The 21622-nt window shown below is 45.6% G+C and overlaps 1 protein-coding gene across 1 annotated transcript in view; it reads right to left on the bottom strand.

Moving 5' to 3' along the window:
- LOC143956605 (serine protease inhibitor A6-like) overlaps nucleotides 1-21086 on the bottom strand; it is a 31341-nt gene extending 10255 nt beyond the window's left edge. The window contains exons 1-2 of the mRNA XM_077466818.1: nucleotides 21003-21086; nucleotides 14911-15570 (exon numbers count right to left, since the gene is read on the bottom strand). Of these exons, the coding sequence (XP_077322944.1) occupies nucleotides 14911-15547 (637 nt within the window). The 5' untranslated portion in view covers nucleotides 15548-15570; nucleotides 21003-21086. The remainder of the gene's footprint in view (nucleotides 1-14910; nucleotides 15571-21002) is intronic.
- Between the last annotated feature and the right edge of the window lie 536 nt (nucleotides 21087-21622).

Genomic DNA, 21622 nt, shown 5'->3' with positions numbered 1-21622 from the left:
GGATGTCCTGAAACAGGCCAGGAGAGTCTGTGTGCATTTCCGCCGATCATTTAATGCCTGTGCTCGGCTGGCTGAGCTCCAAAAGGAGTTGAACCTGCCCAAGAACCGCCTTATATGTGACATGCCCACCAGATGGAACTCAACATTGGCCATGCTGCAGCGGCTGCACACGCAGCAGAGGGCCATCAATGAGTACCTGTGCGACTACGGCACCAGGACAGGGTCAGGAGAGCTTGGTTTTTTCTCACCACGCCAGTGGGGCATGATCAGGGATGCATGCACTGTTCTGTCACCGTTTGAGGAGGCCACAAGGATGGTGAGCAGTGACAGTGCATGCATCAGTGACACTATACCTCTTGTCCACCTCTTGGAGCATACGCTGCGTGGAATAATGGACAGGGCACTTGAGGCAGAACAGAGGCAGGAAGAGGAGGACTTCCTTGCCTCTCAAGGCCCCCTTTATCCAGACAGTGTTCCTGCTGTGCCACCCATCACACAGGAAGAGGGTGAGGAGGAGGAAGAGGAGGAGGAGGATGATTGTGTCAGCATGGAGGTGGAGGCTGACACTCAGCATCAGCAGCAGCAGTCTTATAGGGATGATTTACAGTCCCAAGAAACACGTGGACTTGTACGTGGCTGGGAGGAGGTAGCTGCGGATCATGTTGTCCTTAGTGACCCAGAGGACTCCGGACCGAATGCCTCAGCTAACCTACGCTGCATGGCCTCCCTGATCCTGCAAAGCCTGCGGAAGGATCCTCGTATTCTTCGGATCAAGGAGAGGGACCATTACTGGCTGGCCACTCTCCTTGATCCACGGTACAAGGGTAAGGTTGCTGACCTTATCTTGCCATCGCAGAGGGAGCAGAGGATGAGACATCTCCGGGAGGCCTTGCAGAAAGCTCTGTGCAACGCGTTCCCAGAGACTGGGAGGTCACAAACTCCTGGTCCTGGACAACGTGTTGCTGAGGCATCAGTCAGAAGGAGCGGTGGAGAAGGTGGCCGTCTGACTGATGCTTTCAGACAATTTTTTAGTCCGCAGCCCCAAGGTATGATTGGTTCCAGCACCCATCGCCAGCGTCTAATTTACATGGTGCAGGAATACCTAGGGGCAAGGTCAGACTTGGACACCTTTCCCACTGAAAATCCTCTGGCTTACTGGGTCTTGAGGATGGATCACTGGCCAGAGCTTGCACAGTATGCAATTGAGCTACTGGCCTGTCCTGCATCCAGCGTTCTTTCGGAACGCACCTTCAGTGCTGCTGGTGGCTTCGTTACCGATCACAGGGTGCGCCTGTCCACCGAATCAGTTGATCGACTGACCTTCATCAAGATGAATCAGTCTTGGATCACCCACAGCTACCAAGCACCTGAAGCTGATGTAACCGAATAATTTTTTTTGAAATACCACATCCCTTCAAGACTGCCTATGCTGATGCTGAGTGACTGTCCTGTTATGTTGATTGTCTATCCTCTTCCTCCTCCGCTGATATGTTGGAAGAACATTTTTGGTTCTGGGTGATGCCAGCAGCCCAATTTTTCTGCCCCTGTTTAACAGGGGCGTTTAAGTACAATTTTTGATGCAATGCTTTGCAGCAGGGCTAATTCCTGCAAAAAAACTAGAGTGTATGGCAGAGGTTGCAGTGTGATGGCACCAGTGCCTAAGGCCCAATTTTTCTGCCCCTGTTTAACAGGGGCGTTTAAGTACAATTTTTGATGCAATGCTTTGCATATATTTTGATTTGATTTTTTTTTATATAATATTTCACAGGAGGGCCCCTTCCTGTGCCCACCCAGAGTAACTGTGAGGACTTATAGTGTTGTGGCACCAGCACCACAACCACCAAAGGTCAATTTTTCTACCACTGTTCAACAATGGCATGTAATTACAATTCTTGATATAATCGTTCACAGCAGGGCGCTCCAGCGCCCACCAAGAGTCACTTTGAGGGCTTACAATGTTGTTGCAAAACCAACACCTTGTTCCGCCATTTCTGCAGAGCATATAGGGCAGGCCCCTACTTTCAAATATCCAACTTACAAACATCTCCTACTTGCAAACGGAAGGAGACAACAGCAAGTGAGATGAAAAAAGATGGACGACAAAACAAATTATACAGGGGTGATAACCCTTCCCTATGTTTTCCAAAAAGCTTAAAAATATTTTTTTTGACTGGAGCTACACTTTAAAAATGTACCAGTTGAAAATTACAAACAGATTCAACTTAACACAAGAAACCTACACAGTCCCTGTCTTGTTTGCACCGCCTGTATACTGCTGTTCTGAGTATATAGGGCCTGGGGGCCACACGCATTTCCTTTTTTTAATATGGGTACAGGGTTCCCCTTAATATGCGTACAAGACCCAAATAGGCTGGTAATGGGCAGGGAGGGCTACCCATGCCATTTTTCTGAATGATTTTCAACCATATTGCAGGAACCAGATATAACATTAAAACCGCAAGCAGTTTTAAATGGTGTTATTTCCGTTTAATGTCATTTTGTGCAGGGACTGTTCTAAACACGGGAAACACGTGGCACTTCACAGGCATACTACAGACACCCTCCAGGCATGATATTTAATGGAATATTTCACTTTTTTTTTTCACTTTAATCGTCATTAAAATCAGTACTCCCACCAAAACGGTAGTTTTTAAAACTTTTTTTTGCAGTGACCCATCTCCCCTGAGGCAGGAGTCAGGTCCCCAAACCCTTTTTAGGACAGTATCTTGCATATTAGCCGTTAAAATTAGCACTTTCCAATTCGAACGTTCGAGTCCCATAGACTTCAATGGGGTTCTAACGTTCGTACCGAACGCGGGGGTCGTTCGCAAGTTCTGGTGCGAACCGAACCGGGGGGTGTTCGGCTCATCCCTAATCTCAACAATACCTGAACATTTCCCATGTTTTGTCTCTTTAAGCTCTTCATGCCGACCGGATGCAAATATGCAGCCTCGGGTTCAAGGGTTTGTACTGGGGTGATAAATGCAGCTGCGCGCATAACCCCCCGGTATTGTTTTTTACAGCCGGCGGTTGTCTTTCTCGGGATAACAACCGATGTGGCTATAAAGCTGCTTGGCTGTTATCCCAAGGAGCGGGACGGGACCTCCCCCCTCCTCCCACCGTCTTCCACGGCTCTCCCAAGCTCTTCCATCCCACCGGGCAATGACATGACATTAGACATGTGCAATTAGTTTAGTCTCTTCATTATTTTAATGAATTTCGAACAAATTAGTTAATTTGGAAATATCCGAATTAACGAAAACTCATTTAACAAATTTTTTGACTAATATTTAGAAAATTCGTAAATTCGAAAATTTGGAAATTCGAAATTCAAAAATCAAGAAACTCATTGAAAATCTGAAATAATGACTAACTAATAATAACTTAACTATTATGAACTGTTAAATTATAGGTATTGGAATTTCCTTTCAAATTTGGCTGTTAGTAAACGTAACAAATACTAATTTATCCAAAGTTACAGAGTAGGTGAGGTTGAAAAAAAGACACAAGTCCATCAAGTCCAACCCATGTGTGTGATTATATGTCAGTATTACATTGTATATCCCTTGCGATCATTCAGGTGGTTATCTAACAGTTTGTTGAAACTATCAATGCCCCCCCCGCTGAGACCACCGCCTGTGGAAGGGAATTCCACATCCTTGCAGCACTTACAGTAAAGAACCCTCTACGTAGTTTAAGGTTAAACCTCTTTTCTTCTAATTTTAATGAGTGGCCACGAGTCTTGTTAAACTCCCTTCTGCGAAAAAGTTTTATCCCTAGCGTGGGGTCACCAGTACGGTATTTGCATATTGAAATTAGACTTGTGCACAACAGAAAATTTTGTTTAGTTTCGGTTTGTTGTCATTCGTAAAATACATCATTTCGTTCTGTTATATTCGTTATGTTCCGTTAATACGTTTTCGGATAATTCGTTATTATTCGTAGAGTGTCGAATTCATATGTACGTATTCGTTGAAATTCGCTATTTATGTATGTATAGACATTCGTGATAATGATTCGTAGTTTGGAACGTCGTTTGTTTATTGAATCTTTTAACACACACAATGACAAGGTCTCTTCTCCTCGGCTCAAATACAACACAACACCCTTCTCACTCAGTTCTCAGGAATGCACTTTGCCAGTAATCCAACCTCCGGCACAAAATTAATTAGCTGATTGGACTATAAGATTTACTTTGAGCTGACCTTTTGTTTCATTAGATCTTTAAATAATTACCAAATTCATTTGAATTCTTTCGTTATATTTCTTTCGTATTCGTTGTTATTTTTTTATTCGGACATTCGGATGCATCCGAATGTACGAAAGATGCAAAATTCGACCGAATTTCGATTAGTTACGAAACGAATTGCACAAGCCTAATTGAAATCATATCCCCTCTCAAGCGTCTCTTCTCCAGAGATAATAAGTTCAGTGCTCGCTACCTTTCCTCAAAACTAGGGATGAGCTGGGTGTTCGAGTCGAACGCATGTTCGACTCGAACACGAGCTGTTTGCCCGTTTGGCGATACCATAACTTTATGGGCCATTCGCGCCATATTTGAGTGGCGCTCACGGCACTGCGTCATTGCAGAGAATTTCTGGCTGATGATTGGCCAAGCATGCATTATGACACGCATGCTTGGCCAATCACAGCGCCGTCAGCGAGGAGAGACATAATTGGCCACAGGCAGTTTAGTACACGCCACATACTATATAAGGCCTCCTGCAAGGCCGCCTTGCGTAGTGTGTTGCGAGCGGCTCATAGAGACAGATAGGCAGAGACAGTGTCTTCATTTCCTTTGAACCCAGTGTAATTACAGTCAATGTATTGTGCCCCGTGCACAGTGTACATCCGAAGCTACCCCAATTGCTGGTGTTGTTCTGGTCCTATACCACAGGCAGCTGCAGCAGTTACAGTTGGTGTATTGTGCCCCCTGCACAGTGTGCACCTGAAGCCACCCCAATTGCTCGTGTTCTTCAGATCCTATACCGCAGGCAGGCAGCTGCAGTAATTACAGTCGGTGTACTGTGTCATCTGCTCAGTGTGCACCTAAAGCTACCCCAATTGCTGGTGTTCTCATCTCCCTGCAGGCCATTAGTATGTCTGGAAGGCCAACAAGGAGAGGCAGACAGTCACAAGCCATTAAAAGAGGGCAAGCAGGCTCTGTGCCTAGAGGCAACAGTGCTGGTCGTGGACTTGGTGCATCCTCATCAGCACGTGGCCATGGGACATGCTTGTCCTTATTTTCGGCAGTTGGACGTGTTGAGCCGCAACATGCTGAAGACTTGGTAGAGTGGATTTACAAGCCCTCCTCATTCTCCCTCACCCAGGCTCAGGGTATTGGCAAAGCAGCTGCCAACGCGGCCTCTTCCCTCGTCTCAATGGCATCAGTCACTCCTTCCCTAAACCCACCATGTCCTCCTGAGGAGTCCCCCGAACTGTTTGACCACAGTGTTGGGTACATGCTCCAGGAGCATGCCCAGCATTTTGAAGGTTCTGATGATGATACCCAGCTAGAAGAAGGCAGTAGCGTGAGCCCAGAGAGAGGGGATGCCCAAGAAGGACAGCAATCTGGCAGTCATGTTCCACCAGCTGCAGCATACTGACAGGTTTGCTCCAGTGATAAGGAGGGAGGGGATGATGAGGTCACTGACTCCATGTGGGTGCCGGATAGGAGAGAGGGGGAGGAGGAGGCACATGTCCAATGAGGCAGGATGCCCTCCAGGGGCCAGCTTAAGGGCAGCACACTGACTTAATCACACCATAGAGCTCCGCCTGTGCAGGGCGCTGACTCTGCACGTTATTCCAAAAGTTCTTTGGTGTGGGCCTTTTTTGAGACAAGTTCATCAGATTGCACCGCTGCTATTTGCAACATATGTCTCAAGCTTATCTCGCATGGCCAAAACATCAGCCGCTTAGGCACCAAATGCTTGACCAGATATATGTTGACCTGCCATGCAGTTCGTTGGCAAGCGTACCTTAAAGACCCACACCAAAGAACAAAGCGGACCTCTCCTTGCTCCTCATCAGCTGGGATCTCTAACCCCACTAGACCTTCAGTCCTCTCTAAAACCTGCTCTGAGAGGAACGAAGGTGTAGAATTAGGTGTGTCACAGCCAAGTACTTGCGGGCACTCTGCTAGCAAAATTGCTAGCACTTCAACTGCTTCCTTTTCAGTTGGTAGACTCGGCCCCTTCCATGAATTTGTGCAATGTGTGGTTCCTCAGTGGCAGGTTCCCAAAAGCCACTTTTTCTCACGAAAGGAGATTCCGACTCTCTACCGGCATGTGGAAGGCAATGTCCATGCCTCGCTGGACAGGGTGGTCAGCGGTAAGGTGCATGTAGAGGGACATTACCTATCTTTCACGGCGCATTGGGTGACTCTTCTGGCAGCTGGGAAGGATGCAGGACAAGGTGCAGTAGTGTTGGAGGTTGTTCCGCCACCGCGCCTCCAAAATGCTTCTACTGGTTGTGACACACCTCTCTCCTCCACCCCCTCCTCTTTTTTCCTCCATGGCCTCTTCCTGTGCTTTGTCCTCGGAACCAGCGGTGCTCTGTAGGCATTCAAGGGGCTACGCAATTACGCAGACCAAAATATGCCATGCCGTGATTGCGCTGGTGTGTTTGGGGGACAGGAGCCACACTGGGGCATATATTCTGTCAGCTTTGCAGGGGCAGGCTGAAAGGTGGTTGATGACATGCCAGCTTAAGCCAGGAATGGTGGTTTGCGACAATGGCACATACCTCCTCTCCACCCTCCGACAAGGACAACTGACCCATGTGCCCTGTGTGGCTCAGGTCCTTAACTAAGTGGTGCAGCAGTCCTTGGGCAGGTACTCGGGCTTACAGGATGTCCAGAGGCAGGCAAGGAAAGTCTGTGTTCATTTCCGCCCGTCATATAATGCCAGTGCTTGGCTGACTGACCTCCAAATGGAATTGAACCTGCCCAAGAACCGCCTTATCTGTGACATGCCCACCAGGTGGAACTCAACGTTGGCCATACTGCAGCAGCTGCACATGCAGCAGGGGGCCATCAATGAGTACCTGTGTGACTACGGCACCAGAATAGGGTCAGAGGAGCTTGTTTTTTCCCCACGCCACTGGGCCATGATCAGGGATGCATGCACTGTCCTGTCACCATTTGAGGAGGCCACTTGGATGATAAGCAGTGACACTGTACCTCTTGTCCACCTGTTGGAGCACACGCTGCATGGAATAATGGACAGAGCACTTGAGGCAGAACAGAGGCAGGAAGAAGAGGACTTCCTTGCCTCTGAAGGCCTCCTTTATCCAGACAGTCTTTCTTGCTGTCCCGCCGATCGCACAGGAAGAGGACGAGGAGGATTGTGTCAGCATGTAGGTGGAGCCTGGCACCCGTGGACTTGTACGTGGCTGGGAGGAGGTGGCTGCAGATCATGTCGTCCTGAGTGACCCAGGGGACTCTGGACCGAATTCCTCAGCTAACCTACGCTGCATGGCCTCCCTGATCCTGAAAGCCTGCTGAAGGATCCTCGTATTCAGCGGATCAAGGAGAGGGATCATTACTGGCTTGCAACTCTCCTTGATCCACGGTTCAAGGGTAAAGTTGAGGACTTTATCTTGAAGTCGCAGAGGGAGAAGAGGATGAGACATCTCCGGGAGGCCTTGCAGAAAGACTTTGCAGAGACTGGGAGGTTACAAATTCCTGTTTCTGTACGTGTTGCTGAGGCTTCGGTCAGTCACAGAAGGAGCGGTGGAGAAGGTGGCCATCTGACCGATGCGTTCAGACAATTTTTTAGTCCGCAGCCCCAACGTATGATCGGTTCCAGCAACCATCGCCAGTGTCTGATTTACATGGCGCAGGAATACCTAGGGGCAAGGTCAGACTTGGACACCTTTCCCACCGAAAATCCTCTAGCTTACTGGGTCTTGAGGATGGATCACTGGCCAGAGCTTGCACAGTATGCAATTGAGCTACTGGTCTGGCCTGCATCCAGAGTTCTTTCGGAACACACATTCAGTGCTGCTGGAGGCTTTGTAACCGATTACAGGGTGCGCCTGTATACCGACTCGGTTGATCGACTGACCTTCATAAAGATGAATCAGTCTTGGATCACCACCAAGCACCTGAAGCTGATGTAACCAAATTATTTTTTTTTAAATGTCACATCCCTTCAAGACTGCCTATGCTGATGCTGAGTGACTATCCTTTTATGCTAACTGACTATCCTCTTCCTCCTCAATGATCCTGCTGATAGCTTGGAAGAAAATGTTTGGTTCTGGGCGTCGCCACCAGTGGCTAAGGCCCAATTTTTCAGCCCCTGTTTAACAGGGGCATGTAATTACAATTTTTAATGCAATACTTTGCATCAGGGCTCATTCCTGCACTCAAACTAGAGAATCTGTAAGGGGTTGAAGTGTGGTGGCACCAGCACCAGTGCCTAAGGCCCAATTTTCCAGCTCCTGTTTAACAGGAGCGTGTAATTACAATTTTTGTTGCAATATTTGGCAGGAGGGCTCGCTGCTGCGCTCAACTACAATATTTGTGACTGGTTGCAGTGTTGTGGCACCAGCACCAGTGCCTAAGGCCCAATTTTTCAGCCCCTGTTTGACAGGGGCGTGTAATTAAAATTTTCGATGCAATACTTTGCAGCAGGGCTCATTCCAACTCTCCAACTAGAGTTTCTGTGAGGTGTTGCAGTGTTGTGGCACAGGTGCCTAAGGCCCAATTTTTCAGCCCCTGTTTAACAGGGACATGTAATTACAATTCTTGATATAATATTTCACAGCAGGGCCCATTTCAGTGCCCACTGAGAGTAACTGTGAGAACTTATAGTGTTGTGGCTCCAGCACCACAACCACCAAGGGCCCAATTTTTCTACCACTGTTCAACAATGGCATGTAATTACAATTCTTGATATAATCGTTCACAGCAGGGCGCTCCAGCGCCCACCAAGAGTCACTTTGAGGGCTTACAATGTTGTGGCAACACCAACACCTTAGGCCCAAATTTCTGCAGAGCATATAGGGCAGGCCCCTACTTTCAAACATCCAACTTACAAACGTCTCCTACTTGCAAATGGAAGGAGACAACAGGAAGTGAGATGAAAAAAGACAGACGGCAAAAAAAATAAAAAAAAATTATACAGGGGTTATAACCCTTCCCTATGTTTTCCAAAAAGCTTAAAAATAGATTTTTTAACTGGAGCTACACTTTAAAAATGTACCAGTTCAAAATTACAAACAGATTCTACTTAACCACTTTCAGACCGGACCATTTTGCTGGTCAAAGACCAGACCACTTTTTGTGATTCGGCACTGCGTCACTTTAACTGACAATTGCGCGGTCATGCGACGTGGCTCCCAAACAAAAATGACGTCCTTTTTTTCCCACAAATAGAGCTTTCTTTTGGTGGTATTTGATCACCCCTGCGTTTTTTTTTTTTTGCGCTATAAACAAAAATAGAGCGACAATTTTGAAAAAAACGCATTATTTTTTACTTTTTGTTATAATAAATATCCCCCAAAAATATATAAAAAACATTTTTTCCCTCAGTTTAGGCCGATACGTATTCTTCTACATATTTTTGGTAAAAAAAATCGCAATAAGCGATTATTGATTGGTTTGCGCAAAAGTTATAGCGTTTGCAAAATAGGGATAGTTTTATAGCATTTTTATTAATAATTTTTTATTATTTTTTTTTACTAGTAATGGCGGCGATCAGCGATTTTTTTATTGTGACTGCGACATTGTGGGGGACCCATCGGACATTTTTGACACATTTTTGGGACCATTGTCATTTATACAGTAATCACTGCTATATAAATGCAGTGATTCCTGTGTAAATGACACTGGCAGTGAAGGGTTTAACCAGTGGGTGGCAGTGTAGGGGTTAAGTGTTCCTAGGGGTGTGTTACTAACTGTGGGGGGGTTGGGCTTTCATTTAGTGAACACTGATCTCTGCTCCAATCACATGGAGCAGAGATCAGCGTCACTAGTTGCTAGGCAGAAGGGAGAAATGCTGTTTACACGGCATTTCCTCCATTCAGCCGTCCCGTGAGACGATCGCGGGTATGCCCGCGGCGATCGAGTCCGCGGGTCCCGCGACCAGACTCACGGGGGTCCCGACCAGCGCGGGAGGCCGCCGGCGGCGGCGCGCTCCCGATGGCAGGGCGGCATTGAAGATTGGACGTACATGTACACCAATATGCCTGCCCGTGCCATTCTGTCGACGTACATCGTCGTGCGCTGGTCGGGAAGTGGTTAACAAAACAAACCTACACAGTCCCTGTTTTGTTTGCACTGCCTGTATACTGCTGTTCTGAGTATATAGGGCCTGGGGGCCCCACGCCTTTTCTTTTCTTAATTTGGGTACGGGGTTCCCATTAATATCCATACAAGAGCCAAAGGGGCTGGTAATGGGCGGGGGGGATACCCATGCCATTTTTCTCAATGATTTTAATTTGTATTGCCGGAACCAACTAGAGTTTCTGTGCAAGCAGAAGCAAGTAGTTCCATGGGACTCGCCTGATCACCGATCCGTGCAAGGGGTCGATCCCAACCCCTTATCACGTGATCAGCTGTCAGCCAATGACAGCTGATCATGTGATAGAACGGAGCCGGTAATCGGCTATTATTCCTCCTCGCGCTGACAGCGCGAGGAGAAAAAAAAAAGCCGATCACCGGCGGCCGTGATCGGGACATCAGTCCCGATCACGGCCAGCAATACAAGCGACCACCTGCCCCCTGCCAGTGCCCACCTGCCCCCTGCAGTGCCATCCTGAATAAAAGTAAGTGCCCCCCGTCAGTTCCACCCAGCAGTGCCCACAGTGCCCACAGTGCCACCCAGCAGTGCCACCCACAGTGCCACCCACAGTGCCACCCACAGTGCCCACAATCTGCCTCAAAGGTGCTGCACCCCAGTGCCGCCCATCAGTGCCCAGCAGTGCCGCCCATCAGTGCCCAGCAGTGCCGCCCATCAGTGCCCAGCAGTGCCACCTATCAGAGCCACCTATCAGTGCCACCTATCAGTGCCCATCAGTCCCATCTATCAGTGGTACCTATCAGTGCCCATCCGTGCCACTTATCCGTGCCACCCATCCGTGCCACCCATCCGTGCCATCTTATCTGTGCCCATCTTTGCCCATCAGTGCTGCCTTATCTGTGCCTATTAGTGCCGCCTTAACTATGCCTATCAGTGCCCACCAGTGCAGCCCATCAGTGCCCACCAATGCAGCCCATCAGTGCCCACCAGTGCAGCCTATCAGTGCCGCCTAATCAGCGCACTTCAATGAAGGAGAAAAATGACCCGTTTGCAAAATTTTATAACAAACTATTAAAACATGATTTTATTTTTTTTTGCATCTTTTTTTGTTTGTTTAGCAAAAAATAAAACTCCGAGCTGTAACTAAATACCACCAAAAGAAAGCTCTATTTGTGGGAAAAAAATGATAAAAATTTCATTTGGGTACAGTGTTGTATGACCGCGCAATTGTCATTCAAAGTGCATCAGCGCTGAAAGCTGAAAATTGGTCTGGGACTGAGGGGGGTTTAAGTGCCCAGTAAGCAAGTGGTTAAAGGAATATTTCACTTTTTTTCATTTTAAGCGTCATTAAAATCAGTGCTCCTGAAAAAATTGCCATTTTTAAAACTTTTTTTTGCATTGATACATGTCCCCTGGGGCAGGAGCCGGGTTCCCAAACCCTTTTTAGGACAATAACTTGCATATTAGCCTTTAAAATTAGCACTTTTGGTTTTGAATTTTTGAGTCCCATAGACTTTAATGGGGTTCTAAAGTTTGTGCGAATTTTCGGTCCGTTCGCAGGTTCTGGTGCTAACCGAACCGGGGGGTGTTCAGCTCATGCCTACTCATAATTAATATCCTCCAGACCCTTTATTAGCTTTGTTCTTATTGAGTACAGGTGCCCAGAACTGGACAGCATACTCCAGGTGAGGCCAGACCAGAGTCTTGTAGAGCAGAAGAATTATCGTTTTATCTCTGGAGCTGATCCCCTTTTTAATGCCAATATTCTGTCTGCATTGTTAGCAGCAGCTTGCATGCCATTGCTGAGCCTATCACCTCCTAGGACCCCAAGGTCCTTTTCCTTCCTAGATTCCCCCAGAGGTTCTCCCCCAGTGTATAGATTGCATTCATTCATATTTTTGCCACCCAAATGCATTATTTTACATTTTTCTACATTGAAACTCCTTTGCCATGTAGTTGCTCCACCCCATTAAATTGTTCAGATCTTTTTGCAAGGTTTCCACATCCTGCTGAGAAGTTATTGCCCTGCTTAGCTTAGTATTGTCCACAAATACAGAGATTGAACTGTTTACTCCATCATCCAGTTTGTTTATGAACAAATTAAATAGAATTGGTCCCAAGAACAGAACCCTGGGGGACCCCACTACCCACCCCTGACCATTCTGAGTGCTCCCCATTTATCACCACCCTCTGAACTCACCCTTGTAGCCAGTTTTCAATCTATGTACTCACCTTATGGTCCATGCCAACCGACCTTATTTTGTACAGTAAACGTTTATGGGAAACTGTGTCAAATGCTTTTGCAAAATCCAAATACACCACATTTATGGGACTTCCTTTATCTAGATGACAACTCACCTCCTCATAGAAGGGTAATAGATTGGTTTGGCAAGAACGATTCTTCATGAATCTGTTCTCATTCCTAAAATCTTGTATATAGTCCCTTATCATCCCCTCTAAGAGTTTACATACTATTGATGTTAGGCTAACTGGTCTGTAATTCCCAGGGATGTATTTTGGGCCCTTTTTAAATATTGGTGCTACATTGGCTTTTCTCCAATCAGCTGGTACCATTCCAGTCAGTAGACTGTCAGTAAAAATTAGGAACAATGGTCTGGCAATTACTTGACTGAGTTCCCTAAGTACCCTTGGATGCAAGCCACTTGGTCCCGGTGATTTATTAATGTTAAGTTTCCCAAGTCTAATTTTAATTCTGTCCTCTGTTAACCATGGAGGTGCTTCCTGTGATGTGTCCTGAGGATAAACACTGCAGTTTTGGTTACTGAAGCCCCCCAATTCCCTTGTGAAGACTGAGGAGAAGAATAAATTCAATCCTTCGCCATCTCCCCATCCTTTGTAACCAGATTCCCTTCATCATTGTTTATAGGGCCAATATGGTCTGTCCTCCCTTTTTACTGTTTACATACTTAAAAAATTTCTTGGGATTTTTTTTTGCTCTCTTCTGCTATGTGTCTTTCATGTTCTATCTTAGCCATCCTTATTGCACCCTTACATTTCTTGTTGCATTCTTTATAAAGTCTGAATGCTGATGATGATCCCTCAACCTTGTATTTTTTGAAGGCCTTCTCCTGTTAACTTCTATAGTTGGGAAGATACTGGAGCTTTTAATAAAAGAATGTATAGATGAGTTCTTGCTGAAAAAAAAAAAAATTTTAAGCAACAGATAGCATGGATTCATGACAGACAGACAAATCTGGGGAGGCGGTGGGCGTGGTATACTTGGAAAGAGGGGTGGCGGTGGACGTGGTATATTTGGATTTGGCAAAAGCGTTCGATACAGTCCCGCACACACGGCTCATGTGTAAGGTAAAGTCTACAGGTTTGGAAATATCAGTTTGTAAATGGATAGAAAACTGGCTAAAAGACAGAATTCAGAGAGTAGTGGTTAATGATTCTTACTCTGAATGGTCTAAGGTTATCAGTGGTGTACCCCAAGGTTTATTTCTGGGACCCTTACTTTTTAATATCTTTATAAGTCAAATATATGGGATCAAAAGTAACATTTCCGTCTTTGCAGATGACACCAAGCTATGCAGTGGAATAACGTCCTTACAGGATGTCTCCAATTTACAAGCCGACCTCAATGCTCTAATTGGGTGACTATGTGGCAGATGAGGTTTAATGTTGAGAAATTTAAAGTTCTGCACTTGGGGGCTAAGAATATGCATCATACATACTAGGGGGAGTACGACTGGGGGGATCCATAGTGGAGAAGGATCTGGGGGGATCCATAGCGGAGAAGGATCTGGGGGGATCCATAGTGGAGAAGGATCTGGGGGGGATTCATAGTGGAGAAGGATCTGGGGGTTTTGGTAGATCATAAGCTCAATAATAACATGCAATGCCAAGCTGCGGTTTCCAAAGCGAGCAAAGTCCTTTCTTGTAATAAGAGAGGTATGGACTCCAGAGAGAGAGATATCATTTTGCCCTCCTGTTCAAATCATTAGTAAGACCTCATCTGGAATATGCAGTTCAGTTTTGGGCTCCGGTTCTCAAAAAGGATATCGGGGAACTGGAGAAAGTGCAGAGAAGGGCAACCAAACTGATAAGAGGCATGGAGGAACTCAGCTATGAGGAAATAGGAACTGAATTTATTCACTCTTCAGAAGAGGAGAATACGGGGGATATGATCAACATGTTCAAATATATAAGGGATCCATATAGTGAACTTGGTGTTGAGTTATTCACTTTACGGTCAATGCAGAGGACTCTTTACGTCTAGAGGAAAAGAGATTTCATCTCCAAATACGGAAAGGTTTCTTCACAGTAAGAGCTGTGAAAATGTGGAATAGACTCCCTGCAGAGGTTGTTCTGGCCAGATCAGTAGACTGCTTTAAGAAAGGCCTAGATACTTTCCTAAATGTACATAATATAACGGGGTACTAACTTTTATAGGTAAAGTTGATCCAGGGAAAATGTGATTGCCTCTTGGGGGATCAGGAAGGATTTTTTTCCCTGCTGTAACAAATTGGAGCATACTCTGCTGTTTTATTTTTTATTTTTGCCTTCCTCTGGATCAACTGTGGGTATAGAATTGGGTATATCAGATTGTTCGATATTTTTTATTTTTTTATGGTTGACCTGGATGGACTTGTGTCTTTTTTCAACCTGACTAACTATGCAGATCCTGTGGCTCTCTTCTTACCCTTAAACAGAACATAGTTGACCAGGACCAACTTAGTATTTGCAGGAAGTTCTTTGATGAGTTCCTTAATTTTGCCTTCGGTTTTATTCTTCACATATTCATTTACTACTTTTTTAGCCTCATTTGGGTCATTGAAATCGGTCTTCATAAATTCAGCATGATAAAAATTCTTTAAATCATCTTCAAAGCTCTTCAGCAAGGCCAGTGTCTTCTCTACAAAGAGGGCATTGCCGATGTCAACTTTAAGACTGCTTTTTGGTTCATTCAGAAGTCGGAGAAGAGTGGAATACGCCTGGTGGAGCTCACTTTCTGTGGATTTTTTGTTGTTCAGGCTCAAACCTTCCAGGATTTCCTGGTGGGTCTTTGATTGGGCGCCCAACAACAGCATGGAAAAAGCAGAAGAAATACTGAAAGGTGACAAAACAATATTTTTGGGTGGTGAATCCTTGCCCTGAGAAGACACAGAGGTCAGATGCTTGAAGAAATTAAAGGAAAATTCAGTATTTCCATTCACTGCTTCTTTTAGTGCTTGGGCTTTCCTTCCACCTTCAGCATCTTCATGGCACTCTTTAGATTTGTGTTCATCTGAAGCAGTTATGACCGGGATGAGCAAAAGCAAAATTAGGAGGAACTTCATGTCTTCTCAGTATAGACGCTCACCTGCAGGTAATGACAATGTGTTAGTTGAGTCTTTGTTTTCAACCACTGATAAGACTAAGGGGGTCATTTACTAAGATGAATGCGCTGCGCCGGTTCATACCTTAATTGGCGCCCCAGATAAATTATTATTTGAGTGTGTGAACCGGGGCACTCATATGCCCAACAGCAATAATAATATGCCATTGATAACAGAGTCCATTCACAGAGGGGCAACACGACTTCCAGCGCGACTTTGGGAGGCAACTTGGACACGACTTGAGTATGAATCACAGCGCGACTTGGGATGACTTTAACACGACTTGGGGCGACTTACAACACGACTTTAAGTCGCCCCCAGGCCAGGAGACTTTAATTTTAAATAAAAAAACGGCATTGGTTTCCCCCATAGAGCATAACAGGTCCTTCAGGTCTGGTATGGATTTTAAGGGGAACCTCGTGCCAAAATTAAAAAAAATGGTGTGGGGATCCCCCCAAAAATCCATACCAGATCCTTATCTGTGCACGCAGCCTGGCAGATCGCAGGAAAAGGAGGGGGGCGAGAGAGTACCACCCCCCTTCTGAACCGTACCAGGCCACATGCCCTCAACATTGGGAGGGTGCTTTGTCCCCATGTTATTTATACCACCTCTGCAGTCTCTTACGTCTCGTATCTGTGCCTTGTGTCTCTAGTACATTTTGGCTAGTTCTTCTTTATTTAATCTGCCCTCCTGCTGGCCAATTTGTACACCGCTTTATCATCTGTGATTCCCCAATGCTTTTAAAGGGTTTGATATAAATTAGCCAGCAGCAGGACAGATTTGCCTGAGCAAATACAGAGAAATCATCAGAGAAATTCTATCCAGTCTATTAGTGTTTTATAATAATGGGCCTGACCCCAACGACACATAGACATTTTTTCTGTACAGTGACGCCACCTATGTGGGGGCATTTTTCCTTCCAATGTCACTATTGACATAGGGGCATTTTTTCCTTCCAGTAAAACCACAGGTGTTGGGACATTTTCTCTTACTAGTGACAACACTGACACAGATGTTTTTTTTTCCATCCAGTGACATCACTAACACAGAGACATGTTTTCCTTCTAGTGACACAGCCCCATATTTTTCCATCTTTCCCCTGGGCATTAGACTGGCTATAGCATCTCTACCATTAGCTGCTGGCACTCGGGAGCTACAGTTCATTGAGGGAACCATGAGTGCCAACGTGTACTGTGACATACTGAAGCAGAGCATGATACCCTCCCTTCGGAGACCGGACCACAGAGCAGTTTTCCAACATGATAACAATCAAACACACCTCCAAAACAAAAACTACCTTGCTAAAGAAGCTGAGGGTAAAGGTGATGGACTGGCCAAGCATGTCTCCAGACCTAAACTCTATTGATCATCTGTGGGACATCCTCAAATGGAAGGTGGAGGAGCGCAAGGACTCCAACATCCACCAGCTCTGTGATGTCATCATGGAGGAGGGGAAGAGGACTCCAGTGGTGACCTGTGAAGCTCTGGTGATCTCCATGCCCAAGAGGGTTAAGGCAGTGCTGGAAAATAATGGCAGCCACACAAAATATTGACACTTTGGGCCCACTTAGGGGTGTACTGACTTTTGTTGCCAGTAGTTTAGACATTAATGGCTGTGTGTTGAGTTATTTTGAGGGGACAGGAAATTTACACTATTATACAAGCTGTACACTCACTACTTTACATTGTAGACAAGTGTCATTTCTTCAGTGTTGTCACATGAAAAAGATATAATAAAATATTTACAAAAATGTGAACTAACTTTTGTGATATACTGTACTTGATAAAGAGGAAAAATCCTCTAAACAATGTGTCTGGTTCTTCATCACATAGATATCTTCTGGGTAGATGGGTCAGGTGTGGATATTTTGGCACGGTGTGCTGCACCAACCTCTTTTAGTCCCAATGACCTTGTCAAGTCAGGGGTCAGGCTCAGTGGCTAGGAGCCATAGCAGCAGAGACGCTCCCATCAACCAGCAGGAATACGCACACAAGCAGATCACCATGGCAGATGACGTGGGCTCACCCAAGCTGCAGGGTGTAAGCACTAACCAGTCTTCACCAGCACTCCTGATGGTGGGAATGGGTTTTTCTGTGTGCTAGCACCAGATCACAGTCCGTAGGATTGCCCAACTAGGAGGTGAGCAAGACAGGGCCAAGTACTAGATGTAGCAGGTTGGGATCAAGCAGAAGTGTAGCCCAGGCTTAAGCCAAAAGTCAGTAGTGAATGGTAGAAAAGATGTGGACAGCAGTGGAGATATTGGCAGGGAACAGCACAATAATCTGGCAAACAGGAGGTGCAAAGGCTTAAATAGGAAGTTAACGGGAGGAGCAAAGAGTTCAAGGTTCACAAGAAGCAAGGTACAAGACAAGGTTGTCTAAGGGATCAGATTGGGAGCTGTCCAGAATCTCAGGTAGCTCAGCAAGAAGATTTACTATCAGACATAGCAGAGGCCACAGGTTCAGATCCAGGTCCTGACACCCCTCAAATGGACAAACAGAATCCCCTGGACCCGCAGGTCTTTGACAAAGCGCAGGCATGTGAAACATGTTAGTCATGGTCGCTGCAGCAACATAACCGCACTTGCGATCCGCCCAGCATTGGTCCCTAGAGATGGCCTTGCAGTTTGCCCGGCGGTCGGTTCGCGGCGAATTTTGCGTGTTCGCGATTCGCCAAACCGGCGGACTTCTGGTGCTGTTCGCGTGGCGGACATATGCGTTTACATTGTGAAAGAACAACTTTGACCCATGATGACACATCCATCATGGGGTACAGGACAGCCAATTGAGACATTTCAGCACATGGACACCTGGACATTCCCCCTACCTTATAAATAGGCCTGATCTGGCGGCCATTTTACATTCTGTTTTTTGTCAGTGTAGGGGGAGGTTGCTGTGTGGAGCAGGGGCAGATTGTAGTGACACAAATCAATAGCTATTAGGTCCACAAAAGTCCTTTCAAGGACTGGTATAGGTGTACAGTATATAGGGTTCTGGTGCACTGCTGCTGACTGCTGTGCTGCTGATTGCTGAGTGCACTGCTGATCGATTCTGCAGCTGTCTTTTGTCAGTGTAGGGACAGAACGCTGTGTGGAGCAGGGACAGTCAGTTTAATCACTGGTTATACTATTAGGTCCACAAAGGTCCTTTTAAGAACTGGTATAGGTGTAGTACAGTATAAAGGGTTGTACACGTATAATATACTTTCTTTCAAATATAGAAAGCCTATTATACTTGACTGCTGAGCTGAGTGCTGCCCTATTCTGCAGCTGTTTTTTATCAGTGTAGGGACAAAGGGACAGTCTGCAAATCACTAGCTACTAGGTCCACAAAGGTCCTTTTAAGGACTGGTATAGGTGTACAGTATATAGGTTTGTACACGTATAATATACTTTCTTTAAAATATAGAAAGCATATTATAGTGCACTGCATGCAGTGCTGCTGACCGATTCTGCAGCTGTCGTTTCTCGGTGTAGGGAGGGACAGTTTGGTGTTTGGAGCAGGGACAGTCTGCAATTCACTAGATACTAGCTAGCTACTATTAGGTCCACAAAGGTCCTTTTAAGGAGTGGTATAGGTGTACTATTTGGTGTGCAGTATATAGGGGTGTCTTCCAAGGTCAGACTTTTTCATTTAAATTTGATGTGCATCCAATAAATGTACTTGATTGTTGACATTATCTACAACAATCCTTTATTGCTGGCACGGTGGCACCCATTGAGCGCTGCATGTTTGTCCATGTGCTATTTACTTCCCTCCAGGAGTTGGCAGCTCTCACTGTACTCTGGCCTTTCAATGAAATATCAGTCAGACATGACAATGGTTCTATTATGATGTCAGTTTTAGCGCTTAAGGACCTACATTGTTTTTCTCCTGACACCCCTCCTCCATCCAGGAAGGGGGAGACGGTTTCCCAACTTTTACCCGGGGCACTGGATAGTCTTGTCCCTGCTAGGGATGAGCCGAACACCCCCGTTCGGTTCGCACCAGAACCTACGAACAGACCTAAACTTCGTGTGAAATTTAGAACCCACTAAATTTAAAGGGGGCTTCCAGATTCTGATAAGCCCCCCGCCCGCAGACCCCCACAACCACCGCTCAGGGTTGTGGGGATGAGGCCCTTCTCCACATCAACATGGGTCACAGACCCCCAAAGCAGCCTCCCAATGTTGAGGGCATGTGGCCTGGTACGCTTCAGGAGGGAGGGGGGGCTGCTCTCTCGTCCCCTCCTCTTTTCCTGCAGCCTGCCAGGTTGCGTGCTCGGATAAAGGGTCTGGTATGGATTTTTAGGGGGACCCCCCACGTCAATTTTTTTTTTACATTTGACACAGGGTTCCCCTTAATATCCATACCAGACCTGAAGGGCCTGGTAACTGAATTTAGGGGAACCCCCACGCTTTTTTTTAAATTTATTTATTTTTTTATCAATGAATGAATTGTCGGCTAATACAGAGAACACTCATTGAGTGTTCTCTGTATTACGGGGAGCCGACAATATAGCCGCAAGTGATTTTAAAAGATTTTTTTTCCTGCACAAATGACACCCCCCAGGTACGACATTTAAAGGAATATTACACTTTTATTGTTTCACTTTAATCATTATTAAAATCACTGCTCCTGAAACAACGGCCGTTTTTAAAACTTTTTTTTGCATTGATCCATGTCCCCTGGGGCAGGACCCGGGTCCCCAAACACTTTTTAGGACAGTAACCTGCATATTACCCTTTAAAATTAGCACTTTAGATTTCTCCCATAGACTGGTACAGGGTGTTCTGGCTTTTCGAATTTGCTGCGAACAGCCCAAATTGTTCACTGTTCGCTGAACAGGCGAACAGGCAATGTTCGACTCGAACTCGAAGCTCATCCCTAGTCCCTGCACCGCAAGAACCTGCAGTCACTTATAATCACTTTCTTATTACTTCCCAGCTATGCAGAAGGACACTTCTGCCACCCCTATTAAAACCCCCATCAGGTTTTATTGCTCTCCACATCACCATTGGATAGATTCACCCTCTCAGCTTGTCCTGGTGACCATTGTAATAATCCAACTATTTGCAGTTGTCACTAGAACAGGATGGGAGGGAATATCTTCCAGTGGGGACACCTGACAACTATTAAAGAGTTTCTTCTGATGTTGGAGAAATTTCGAATTGTTTCTCTGGGAAAAGTAGTAAAGAGATATCTAACAATAGGATACAAATAAAATCTGAAGGGATCTTTGGCCATTTTTTTTAAAAGATATCCAAATCAAACAAAAAAAATTAAAAGATAACAATACCCTGAACCCCGTGTACACAGATTATTACCCCCTCCCACCTTACAATATTAATACATTCAATGATGGGGAAAAGAGCGCAATTGCTTGAGAAATTTCCAATTAGAATTAGACCTTCACCACCCATCACCGGTACCAACCTGACCAACCTTCTACACGGATGGATCCTTCACGTCTGCAGAGCCAGAGAGTCAGAAACAACATTTTTAAGTGGCAAAAGATTTCCCAGAATCGCAGAAAACTCCGCCCCCCCATCATAACAAAGTACGTTTTCACAGCGCCGGATTGGGCAACAAACCTGATATTCACATTTTATAATTCCTTTACTCATCCCTGTTCCAGAAATAATTTGGCACATTTTCTATTGCATTGACTTCCTTGTGTGTTTATAGCGTTGTAATTAAAAAAAAAATAGGTCTGACATGAAAATGAAAAGTATGTATTCATGGCTTCACTTGTCAATATGTGAGCATTTCAAGTGATAAAAAAAAATAAAATTAACATGTATTTTACTAAGGGCACCTTCACACTGAGGTGCGGGAGCTAGTTTTAGCGGCGCTTTACTGTCATTTTAGTGGCGCTTTACGGATGATAGCGGGGGGATTTTAACCCCTGCTAGCAGCAGAATAAGGATTTAAAATTGTCATCATCATAAAAATCGCGCTTTGCAGGCACTTCGGCGGTGCTACCCATTGATTTCAATGGGCAGGGGTGCTTTTGGAATGGTGTATACACCGCTCCTAAAGCACCTCAAGGATGT

The sequence above is a fragment of the Lithobates pipiens genome, unplaced genomic scaffold (genome assembly GCF_037356315.1).
Source record: "Lithobates pipiens isolate NorthernLeopardFrog02 unplaced genomic scaffold, aLitPip1_a1.2 Scaffold_37, whole genome shotgun sequence".
Lineage (NCBI taxonomy): Eukaryota > Metazoa > Chordata > Amphibia > Anura > Ranidae > Lithobates > Lithobates pipiens.
The sequence above is the reverse complement of the archived record's forward strand: the minus strand, read 5'-3'. Positions and strand labels throughout refer to the sequence as shown.